This window comes from Typopeltis vanoorti, chromosome 20 (assembly GCF_054136105.1).
Source record: "Typopeltis vanoorti isolate ZY-2024b chromosome 20, IOZ_Tvanoo_1.0, whole genome shotgun sequence".
Lineage (NCBI taxonomy): Eukaryota > Metazoa > Arthropoda > Arachnida > Uropygi > Thelyphonidae > Typopeltis > Typopeltis vanoorti.
Window position 1 is genome coordinate 41,019,991 of NC_143568.1, and position 12,921 is coordinate 41,032,911.

At 32.6% G+C, this 12,921-nt stretch overlaps 1 protein-coding gene across 1 annotated transcript in view; it reads right to left on the bottom strand.

Moving 5' to 3' along the window:
- Window positions 1–12,921, bottom strand: part of LOC150095391 (protein DENND6B) — a 480,236-nt gene that overhangs the window by 350,851 nt on the left and 116,464 nt on the right. Inside the window, exons 5-7 of the mRNA XM_090410571.1 lie at window positions 9,971–10,076; window positions 5,304–5,383; window positions 5,125–5,187 (exon numbers count right to left, since the gene is read on the bottom strand). Of these exons, the coding sequence (XP_090266697.1) occupies window positions 5,125–5,187; window positions 5,304–5,383; window positions 9,971–10,076 (249 nt within the window). The remainder of the gene's footprint in view (window positions 1–5,124; window positions 5,188–5,303; window positions 5,384–9,970; window positions 10,077–12,921) is intronic.

A 12,921-nucleotide genomic window follows, 5' to 3' on the forward strand; every position in this document is an offset into this window, starting at 1 on the left:
GTTAAAACCAAAGGCTCGAAACTCTCTATTGTCTTACAATCCTATCTCACCTAGGATAATTAAAGCAAGATTTAAAACATCAATTGGATCACTGACTATTATTGAAGTATACTCCAACTTCAGCATCATCAGAAGAAGACATTGAGGAGTTATATACAGATTTGCAAAAAGCAGTACAGTAAAGATCAAGTCAAGATCTCCTAATTGTAATGGGGGACTTAAATGCAAAAGTAGGCAAAGACTGGGATACCTGGAGAAAGCAATGAACGTGGTGAAAGACTGCTAAACTTCTGCTCAAATAATAGACTAACAATAACCAACACTCTCTTTAAACAACCAAAACCCCCAAAGAAAATGGACATGGATATCAACAGACAGACAAACCAAGAAAATATAGACTATATTATTCGAAACCAAAGATGGAAATCAAGTATACTAAATTGCAGATCCTTCGCTGGAGACTGTGGATCAGACCATAAGCTACTATTAGCAAACCTAAGAATAAAGTTAAAATCTAAAAGCACTTTTAGAGTTAAAAGTAGACTGAATGTAAAAAAACTACAAAACAACAATATTCTAAGAAAATATCAACTAGAACTAGATAAAAACCTGAAGGAACTACCGAAACAGAATATAAATATCGAAGAACATTGGTGCAAATTAAAGGAAATACTATTAAAATCAGCAGAAAATACAATAGGTTACACAGAAAGAGAAAATAAAAAGAATTGGATCTCAAATGAAGTAAAAATATTAAGCGATCAAAGGAAAAGCATAAAATTAAAACAGTAACAGAAGTGAATATAATAGATTAAACAGAGAAATTAGAAAACTAGTTAAAAGAAACAAGAATAACTGGTTAGAAGAAAAATGCAAAATGGCAGAGAAGCTATCAAAAGAAAATAACCTCCATGGATTATATAAACAAAATAGACCAAATTAGTAAGACACGGACAACAAAAATGCTAATGATCAAAAACAAAGAGGGTCAACTAATTGAAAGTAAAACAAAAAGAATGGCCAGATGGGAAGAATACTTTAGAGATTTACATAATAAAAGCAGCTCTCAGGATATTATTATTCCAGCCACTGAAATGGAAAAGGAAACAAATATCTTTACCAAAGAAATAATAGGACACAGCATAGATAAACTTAAAACTAGAAAAGCACCTGGTATTGATCAAATACATGCAGAATTCTTAAAAGCAGGAAAGGAACAACTTTTGGAACCATTAAAAACATTATTTGAAAGTTACTTAAATATAAAGAGCCAACAGGCTTCATTTCGGCAATATAAACATTAATTAAATTAAGGGGATATTAGATCCCACATTGTTTTAAAACCGAATAAGAAACTCAAAGATTGGAATCAGAGTTTCATGCTGAATATAGTATAAAAAACTATAACAGTATCGGTGAATACTAGCATGAGCTAAATGCAAGTAGTCCTAGAACGTAGTACAAACACGGGCAACTCGTTGCAAAGGTGGGGAAAGTTCTGATCACTATTCTTGGTATTTTCCATAATGTAAAAACACATTTCCTAGGAAATGTATGTTGTTATTACATTATGGTGAGAGGTCACTACCCAGAGCAGTTTCAGCCTTTATTGAGGCTTCATCAGTGAGTAGCTAGACCAAATGAATACCACAAGGTATAGCAAAAAGAACTTATATACTCTGCTATACGAGTTGTCCCAAAAGGTGCACCCATTAAGTTACTTAAATCTTAAAATTAAGTCACTTGTGAATGTGAATCACACATATAAACTTACTTTATGAACAAATCTATACATATAAATTAATTCTTTGAAAAAAGTTAAAAACTTCGTGCAATTTGTCCAAATATGACAAGATCTGCCTGAGCATATACGGTTCAACATGATTAGTAAAACTGCATTCTTCTTGCAAGTGAAGTGTTGGCATTCTGCCAGAGCATGACATATGGTAAGATAAGTGTTACATTCTTCATAAATAGTCTGGCCATCAATCCTCAATAGATAAGAATAAGTAAGATGACTGTGATTTATACCTGGCTAGGAAGAGGAAGTTATACCTAGCAGGTATAGCTTCCTCTCTTCTGTTTCAATGTAAACAAGACTGCCTATGATGTATTTCAGGATTAATCTCAGGCAATTTTTATGTCAGTGCTTCTTGCCAGGATGATTTTAATTAGATGATTGCTACTGATTAATTAACTCCACTTTCATTACTGCCTGTAGTCTATTTAGGAGACTGACAAACAGTACATGGAGAAAGAACAAGCTGATCTAGTATGCATATCTGCAATCTCATTTCCTTCGATTCCAATGTGGTTGGGTTAGATTCCAGCAAAATCGAACATCAAAATTAAGAGACCTAAACTGATACAATAATTGTAGACATCATAAAACACTGAATGTGAATCACACAGGAGAGGAAATGGCCTTAAAATAAATCAGTCAATGTAAATCATACATTTTTGGTAGCAGTTTTCTTTTATGCATGCACTAGGTCTGGGTGAAGGGAGTGCACTTTCAGGAGAAGTATACATATACATTTTCTGCCAAAATCCTGAACCTATTAGTAAGAACCCATAAAGAGACACAATCGATTGCTTGTCAAAGTTGCCTTTCAATGACCTTTATATAAGAAAGAGAGTAAAATGTGAAATCAACATATACAGCATTGCCTACTGAAGAAGGAAGCTGTTCAGCAACTGAGTTTACTTTGATGGCAAACAGTGTCACACCAAGACAGAGCCTTGGAAAACATGCTTTTCTTGGTGATATAGATGAGGTAATGCACTTCTTAGACTTGACTAGAGAAAAAGTTTTTAATGAAAACAGGAAGATGCCCCTGAAATCTAGATTATGCATCTTTTAATTGCTTTATCTCCAGACCCTGTCATAAGCTTTTTTTCCATGTTAAAGAAAACAAACTAGATGTTCATGTTTCAGGATTGTGTCTCTTATAAGTGTTTCCAAATGGATCAAATGGTGTCTACAAAAGCCGAATTGTGTTGTTGGAGATATCACTGCTTTCTAAATACAGAGAAGTACAGCATTTAACATTTTCTCTAATATCTTATAAAGACAGCCAGTCAGAAATTTTTTTAAAACATCTAGTTACATCCAGGAAAACATCATGTTAGATGTTTTCCTGGTTTTGTGAATGCAATGACAAGTATACTATACTTGGTAAGAAATGATATTCTTGTTTTAATCCCTTACCCAAGTGTAAGCAAAAAGTTTGCATGTGAAATATCTTCATGACTAGTCTGCTTATAAATAGAGGCTGATGACATAAATTGCCTCAGTATCTCATAATGCAAAAACTTTATGGAAAGGATGAATGCTCAGAATGGTTTCAATCTTCATTGAGGTCTCACTGATGCAGATAGACCCAGGAAGATACCAAGGTTAAATCAATGCAAATGCCATATACAAGAAGTGGTGTATCGCCATGTTAAAATATGCTGAATTAATGATCATTATAGTTTTTTTTCTTTTTAAAAAAAGTTACAAAGTACATTATACTTGACAAGAAATCATATTCTTGTTTTAATCCTTTACCCAAGCAAAGGCAAACAAAGTTTTCATGTGAAGTATCTAATCTAGACAAGAAGACTAGTCTGCTTGTATATACTGTTCAATTCACATAATTTACTCAATATCTCATAATGAAAAACATCATGGGAAGGGTACCCAGACAGAATTAAAACAAGAATATCATTTCTTATCAAGTATAACATACTTTATAACCAAGTGAAAAAGAAAACAAATATATTTTTACAACTATTTCTGATGTAGAGTATTTTAATATGATAGTTTTATTTTAATAGTACTGATTACATCACAGAATTATAAGAAAATAATTAATATTTATTAACTTATTAACTGATATTTCACTGATATTATATCCAGCATTTTCAGAGTACAAGAACAGTTTGTCACAAAACAACAATTTGGTATAACAGTGAAACCAATTTTTAAAAAAATGTAATGGACAACTCAAGGAACTAAAATCCTAATAGGCACCATCTAGGTTGGAAAAAGAGAAAACATGTATTAATTAGATCTTAAAATGAATGTCTCTCAGATTTTTCATCGGTATTTACTTAATCAATCGGTATTTACTTTCAGTAGATACCGATTGATTTTTTTTTTTTTTGGTGGGATTCATTAATGAAAATTAGTGAAAGGCTACCAGGATTCTCCTTTCCAGATGACTACAGGTTGAATCCATAGCAAATATGGTGGCAGGGCATTGGACTGCAACAATGGTGGTCTGGAAGATAGAATATTAAAAAAGACTCAGGAGAAGTAAAGCAATGATTATGGGATGAAAAGCAAATAAGAGGAGCAAGAATGAAAGGGTCAGTACCATCACTGGGAGACTCACTTCACCATGAATAGATGCTCCATGGAGAGGGGACCAATAGGTGGATGCAATATTTTCATCCTGCAAACAATTCCATCACCACTTCTGCCCTTATGAATAATAGTGAAATGCTTTAAATTGGGGTTATACCTGGGTTTTAAATATATCTCCTGCAGACAGAAAGTATTCTGAAAGTATTCGAGGTTCTTGATATGAAACTTCAAGAACCTCGAAATCCTTGATACTGCGGTCAAATCCATGACAGTTCAACTGTAAAAATTACCATATTCTTTTGGCTTTGTCAACATATCAGATTTCTGAGAGGTGAAGTCTTACCTTTGTCTTGCTTGCACAAGTCGATTTTGGAAAGTATTGATGGCCAGTGTCCATCTCTCCTCTAAAAAATGTTTATTACATCATCTGAAATGTCAGGATCAGTTCTCGTGGTTAATTTACATTTGATAGACAGAATTTTATTTATTTATTTCAACCCTTGCCATTATTGACAAGTAGGTTCTCATTCAGCAGAATAATTTTAAGAGTTGTTTCAAGAGTGTGACAATAAGGTCAAGCAATTAACACACTCCAAAGAGAAGCATTCGTGATCATAGAGTTCATATATACTGAAATTACTGTCTGGTAGAATACTGTCTGGGGTTTGTGTAACTTCGGATATTTTCTTTAACTGTCACAAATTTAATTTTTAATTTTTATTTTATTTTATTTTTTTTGTACTTTAATGAACATGAAAAAAGTACTTTACCTGAGCTATTGGTAAATCACTTAAAGACCCATTTAGTTTATCTGCTTTGCTTGGTATCCATACCTGAAAGACAAATTGAAAAAATTTATAAAAATTTTATTTAATGAAGTATGCAATAAAGATAGGTAAGTAATGCAAAGCAGAAAAAATAATTCAACTACTGGAAGAAAAACATTTACCTGAAATACTGTACCTAGTAATGGAAGACTAAGTGTTGCACCAGGCATTGGAGAAGGCCATTGGTCAATATTGTGACAAGCTATGATTTTAAAAAAAATAAATAAATAAAAAGAAATTTTTAAAAAAAATGAAATACCTGTCATGGTATTGCAATGTTTACAAGTGCATGTGAGCATTATATATAAAATATAATTAATTTAATGCCAATTCTGTCTTTTGAGGATTTTTTATTTTCTAGGCCGGGCAATTTAATATCGTTGGAGCTACAAAGCAAATGCTTTTTGTGTGAGACTGTGCCTAGGGAGCCATTCTAAACATATACTTAATTAGCAGGCATCAGCAGTGCTAACATACTGAATCAAATAACAAAGAATTAATGCATTTAAGAGAATACAAGAATGATTGTCATCACACAGTCAAACCAGGTGGGAGCTCACAGGAATAAAACAAAAGCAGAATGGAGAAAGAAATTTGGAGAGATGAACTACAAAACCCAGAAGAATACCCAAAATGGGTTCTAATATAAAGAAACAGGAAGGAAAATCAGATAGAATTCTAAGGTTACGTACATTTAAAAAAAGGAACTAAAAATGATGAAAGTCACTACTACTGCTCTCTCCAAAAATAAAATAAAATAAAATTACAGTTGCACAATATACATAATTTAAACAATATTCAAACACCTTTGGATGCAGAGTATGACAAATCACTTCATTTTTGCGTTTTGTACATTTTTATATATTACTGGAAGGGCAATTTCTCACAACACACAGAGATTTTTAGTACTTTCTTCAGCAAAGTTGAATTTCATTTTCAACAGAAAGCAGAACAAATAATTACTATGGCAGCATATAAAATAATTAATATTTTGATGATATTAAGATATGAGATAATGAATATCTCATGATAAGAATGAAAGAGAATTTATTGAATTGTTGACAGACAACTTCCTCAAAAGAGGGTTATATTTCATCACAGCATCAGAAGGAGTATCACATTCTTAACTGTGGGACTCCTTCTGATACAGTTAGCCACTTACCAGGACAGTATGGCATGATCACTGTCACCAGTAAGTGGCTAACTATGTTGATGCTCCAACTATAAAGCTGGAAATTATGACCAACTCTGGAGAATAGCATCTTTGGTCCCATGGTATCAGTTACTGAATGAGAAATATATATATATATACACACAATGCATGTGAAGCTTTGAAAAAGATGATTAAATGCAGTAGTGTCAGAATGTAACCCCCACCCCCTAGAGTTTGAAAAACAAATAGGGGTCGAAGCAAAATGGATGTGCAACCTTAGTAAGAAAAAGATCCATAAGATGTGGAAGGAATATCATGAAAATAAGAGTGAAAGGAGTTATAAAATATATAAAGTGCAGGTAAAAAGAAAAGTTCCGAGTATTGCGTGGAAGGATAAATTTGAGCGTGGAAGGATAAATTTGAGCATGAAAAGAAATTGGGTATACAGGCTAAAGGCAGTCCCAAAAGAATTTTGTTACACTACAAATAAAAGGAAAAAAATGAGTGTGAAAGAATAACTTTAATAAATGCAGATGGTACCACTGTGTCAGAAGCTGATGAGATTGTTCAAATAATGAGTGCTCAGCGAGATTATCAATCATGTGTATACAATATATTGCAGTTCTACCACTACATTGGATGAAGAGATAGAGGTGAATGAAAATTAGGCTGAACAGCAGATGCACAACTTCAATAAAAATTTGGTACTAGGACAGATGGGATATCAGCATGTATGTTAAAGGCATGTTCAGCCAAACTGGACATGCCTTTAACATACAACCTATCAGTATTTAAGGAGTTTTGTGAAGATTTTAAAGTTGATAAGAACTTCATAATTAATACTTAAGGAATTGACAGCGTACACTAGAAACATAAATTAAAACAACTTTAATATATATTTTCCGATATTTCGGCAACGTCACGTTGCCATCTTCATGGGAACCTAAGATAAAGACGTGCACACAAGTACTACATAACAGCAAATGAGAAATGAAGTGAGGAAGCTACAGTTTTCCTAAAGTCCTAATGGTGCCCCCTGGTGGGCTATATTAGGTGTTCTTGGCCTTTGAGCTAAAGTTCTTCTGATGTATGTTTCCCAAATTTGGGGCAGTCTCATGAATGCAAATTTGTTAAAGTTTGACATGTTCCTAAGGGTGATTCCACGAATAGTCTTTCATATTTGAACTTGCTGCGGTGTATTATTGTGGCTTTCTTCCACAATAATACACTGTATTTCTGTAGCGAGTATCCAGAGCATGGTCTACAAAAGCCCAGAGTGGCTGTACTGGTGAAATCAGATGTAGTCCTTCTGTTCTGAGATTCTGATATTTGCTGTCCTGCCTGGTTGGCCAAAGTAGGACAATTTACAGCTGCAAGGGCCCTGGTATACACCAGGTAGGTCTAGGGGGAAGTGGTTGGTCTTTAGTGGAGCAGATAAGGGATGCCAATTTTCTATATGGTCTGTAACAAGTGGTCAAGTCATGTTTTTTAGGATTTTGTTGATTTTTTCTGAGGTGCTTCGGATGTAGGGAATGGTGATGGATTTAGAGTAATCTTTTTTGTGAAAGGGGGGGTTGTGGATATCAGGTTTTAGTATTTTTGGGATTTTTTTTTTGGGGGGGGGGGTAGCCATTGGCTGAGAAAGTGATAAGGATGTGATTTAGTTCAGTGATTAGGGCTTGGTCATTTGAACAGATTAGTTTAGCCCTGTTAAAAATTTTACCAGGAATTCTGAGTATTCCAATTCCTCTGTAATTCTCACATTCAATTTCTTCTTTTTATAGATGGATACTATGTAAGCTCTACTCAATCTGGAATTCAGTCTTCTATCCAGATGTTCTGAATAATGCAGTGTTTCCACTGTAAAACTTTAATACCATAATTTTTTCCTCCCTGGTCAAATATCATCTGCTCCAGCAGCTTTTTCATATTTCAAAATACTTTTTGAAAGTCTTTTTCAAAAAACTTTTGAAAAATACCTTCCAGGTATTTTTCAAAAGTTTTTCTACTTCAAGCAATGATATATACTCCTAATTGTATTCCTTTTGAATGTTTCTACCACCATGGTGTCATTGTTTCATTTAGAAGTATTACTTTTCATTCAAAATAATTAATCTGGACATCTAGAATATCTATCTTCAATTTTCATGTCACCTTCATCATCTGATTCCTTTTACAGTACTCTTTCCTCTTTCTTAACTTTTTCAATAGCTTCCAGAATATTTTGATACTTTAGTCATACTTATTTTATGTTCTTACCAAAGTATTTCCATGACTCATTTTGCTACTTTTGCACATTATTTCACTTTCTTACATTTTTCTTGGCATTCTATCAGAACATCAGCTGATTTATTTGCCAGGAACTTTCAATATGCTTTCTTCTTTTCTTTGAATGCCTCCTTACTATATCCACCATGGAGTTCTGATTTCCCTTTGCTTGTAAACAACCTCACCATATGATTGTCTGGCTGAATCAATGTTTTTTTAAGGATCTGCACCTGAATCTCCATGGTTTGGTACTTGTTTTCTTTTTAAAACTTTCTAAGACTTTCTAGACTTTTTTAAGACTTAGCCACTTTTCTTCTCAATATGATATTCAATTTTATCCTACTCTCAAAACTAAATGATCACTTCTCGAAGATATAGCTATGAATAATAAGTCAATGAGACTAATTTCTTGTGTTTTCTTTCCATGTTATTTCTGCAGATCTTTATGTTGGAATATGGTGATGACTAGTCCATGTCCTGAACAGGTACTTACCATTATTTTTATGTATTCATAATTATGAGTTTTACCTCTATTAAAATTTCCATTTTCAGTGAAGATGGTAATTTGAATATTGAAATAACAGAATAAGTAAGGTTGGTGTGGTAGAAGCAAGTTGAATAAATTTATATGAAACAACTGAAAAATCAGCCACGCTACGCTTACAGTATACAAGGTGGTGTTTGAATCAATTTTTATATGGATTGGAGAGTTTGGTTAAAAAAAAAGTAGATGATCAATGAGGAGATCACAAGTATGACATGGATGAAAATTAAATGATTGAAGAGGTAATAGCAGCTTCATAATCAAAAATTGAAAACTTCAAAAACGAAGAAATGATGACTTGGATACTGTTAATATACAGGAAAGTGTAAGCAGAGATAATTTATGATGGCAAGATCATTTAATACAATGAGAAAAGAAAATTAGCAAAACAAGTGTTTGAAGCAAAAATGGCAAGAAGATGAGAACAAGATATTAATAGATGTTGAGGGAAAGAGAAAGATAGGAAGACAAAGACTGGATTGGATGAAAAATATAGAAGACTGGACCTATCTCTCATATGAGGAATGCAGCAGAGAGGCACAGAATAGGACATGGTGGAAACACATGGTAGTCAATCTCCTGGAGGGAGATGACACCTGACAGTTACAGTTAATACAATTGAAAATGAAGATGGGTGAGTTGAAACAAAGGTTAATTATCTTAATGAAGTTGTGTAGGTTCACTCACTCAATGGCAGTAAAAATTAAGAAAATTTCATATGAATGGGAAATAATGCATAGTTTGAATAATATACACTTTTATTAAGCAATATCTCAATAAAATCAAATGAAGCCCATTTACAAATTACTTAATGCATATGCTACCTGATTCAACTGATGGTTCACCATTTTCAAAAAACTGTGGTGCTAGTACTGATAAAACTTCATTAAAGAGACTTGTAAAGGGTAGTCTAGTTAGCAGCACAACTGACTAGAAAATAAAAGTTTCTCATTATACATATAGATACAATAAAAATATAATTAGTTATGCTTTAGTAAACATAACTACATAAGCATGACCAATTAAATTAAGGGAATGGTGCTTAGTTTGTCCATTTTCAAGACTTTGGGTTAGCAATGGTTAGTATAAATGACATAACACTATTCTAATAACTGTATATACTTACATAAGCAACATTACACTAAAATCATAGAAAAGGTAATGGAGTACATTACTTGGTTTCTTTAAATAACAGAAAAATCAAATGAATATCATTTCATTTGATTTATGAAATGAAATCATTTTCATTTGAATAATTTATTATTCAAATATATTAGAAATAATTTATGAAATAAAAAAAAACATTGAGAAATGGATATTTAGGTAAAATATCCATTTCGGATTAAAAAGTCAGTTTCTAAAAGTTTCAGCTTATGGTATCATTATGAACTAAATAATGTGCACAACATTTGTCATGAGCAGCTGTGGTGTTGCACTATATATATATATATATATATATAAATAAAAAAGCAATGATCCTGAAGCTAATCATAACTTTGCATGGTAGACATACACAATAGCAAATATCACTATAATGAATTACAGAATAGGACAAGGTGGAACTTACAAGATATATATATATATATCAGGTAACCTTCATATAACGTGGTACTTATACAACGCGGTTTCGATATAACGTGGCCTACAAATTGTAGTAACCCTTGTACTTATACAACGCGTATTCGATATAACACCATCTACAAATTGTAGTAACCCTTTATCTTTTTATATATTTTTCACCTTGAAACTTAAAAATCAAATTTTATCTTCATTAAATTTGCGTCAGCCCGTATCGCACATGTAGTTATAAGAAGCAAATTTATATTAAGGAAAATACCTTTAGCACGCACATATGTCAACTGTTTACAGTATAAAGTCTTTGTTGTTGAAAATTGCCTTCATTTTTTGCAAGAAAAGCGCATTAAAAATTATAACTGTGTTTAATCTCGAGCTGAGCACTATTTTCTGGTGAGTTACATACAATATGTAAAGTTTTTTTATGTAAAAATTTATTTTTATAGTAATGCCACTTAGAGGGCTTTTGCGATATGGTTGAAAACGAAATTAGTGAATTAATTAATGGGAAAAAAAGATTTAAATGAGAAGGAACCAGTACAATTAATAGGTGACATTGAACCAAATGGCGAGGAAAGTTCTGCCGAAGATTCTGATTGTGATGAATCCGTTAAAGAATTCAGTTTAAAGAAATTAGCAGAAGGATTGGACTTGGCAAGAAAGTTAGGAAGTTATTTTATGCATAATAATCCCTCAATGGAGTGCTCCAGAAAATTCACAAGACAATTGGATATTTGTTTAGCTCCATATTATGAACTTAATAAAAAAATTGCAGCATAGTGGTAAGCAAGGCCTTATTACTGACTTCTTGATAACTAAACCAGCCAAAGTATGCAATGAGAATTATGCTAATGCTGTCCAAGAGATTTCAAGTGATGATGACATCCGGCCACTCATAAATAAAGAACATCTACAAAATGTTAGTTTTGAAGAAGTGATGATGATTGAATTATGCACTTTATTTTATTTTGCCTAAAACATTTATGCATTATGTGTAATGAAGTTTATGTACAATTCGTATTTTTATAAGTTTATTCTATATATATATATGTTTTATAGTTTATATGTTTTCTAACTTTCATGAATTACCTGAATTAAATAAAAATATTTTTTTGTTAGATATGTCGTTGTTTATATAATAATAATAAAAAAAAAAAAAACGATTTCGGAACATAACTACTTTTTCTATGTGATCTGAGTCTTGCATAACGCAATTTATATAACGCAGCATTTCAACGGAACCTAACATCCATGTTATGCGAGGGTTACCTTACCTCGAAACCGGTCTGGGTAGTGGTCCCCCTTGCCTTTAACACAAAACACATCTCCTCTAGGAAATGTGCTTTGCATTAAGGGTAAATATTAAGATTAGTGATCAGAGCTTACACTACTTTTACCATGAGTTGCTTTGGTCTTGCACTACCTGTAGGATCATCTAGACTTGCAACACTTGCAGGCGCAAACTTGACTTGTTTGTCTGTTTGCTTACTTGGGAAATGGAGTAAAACCAGGTTTAAAATAGCTTGGTAACCTTAACAATTATTATACCCAAGGCAAAATGCTTTCTACACACACACACACACACACACACACACACACACACACACACACACACACACACACACACACATCAATGCTATTTCAGTCTCTGTTGCAAAGAACAAAAGTTCAAAATATGCACCATGACAACTGAATTTTCTAGCAATTATGTCATAGCTCACAGTTGGAAATTTTCCTTTGCTGAATAGATGTGTTTTTTTTTTTCAGATATTTTTAACTGAATCTACTAGCACCATAATAACAACATACAATCAACATAAATCTTGCTGCAATGACAAAAGATGTGAAAGGAAGTCAGCATGCCTTAGGACTATTTTACCTAAATATTTACTATACTGGCTGGAAACTGACAACTCAGAAACAGGTCTAATTTTGAGTAGTACTATAGGAAATACTTGATAAAATTTATAACAAATTGTATTAAAACTAGAAACTAAACCATGTGGTACCAATTTTTTTTGTTGACTCTTTTATGTTCACACAAATGTGATTGGAATCCCAATTATAGGATATCCTGAACAAACACTTGGTACTTCATAACAAATCACACCTTTAATACATAAATAATTGCAGTATCAAAAGTTAAAAGAAGGCATGAAAAAAATGGAGCTATACTCACAGCTGTAAGCTTCATGATAGA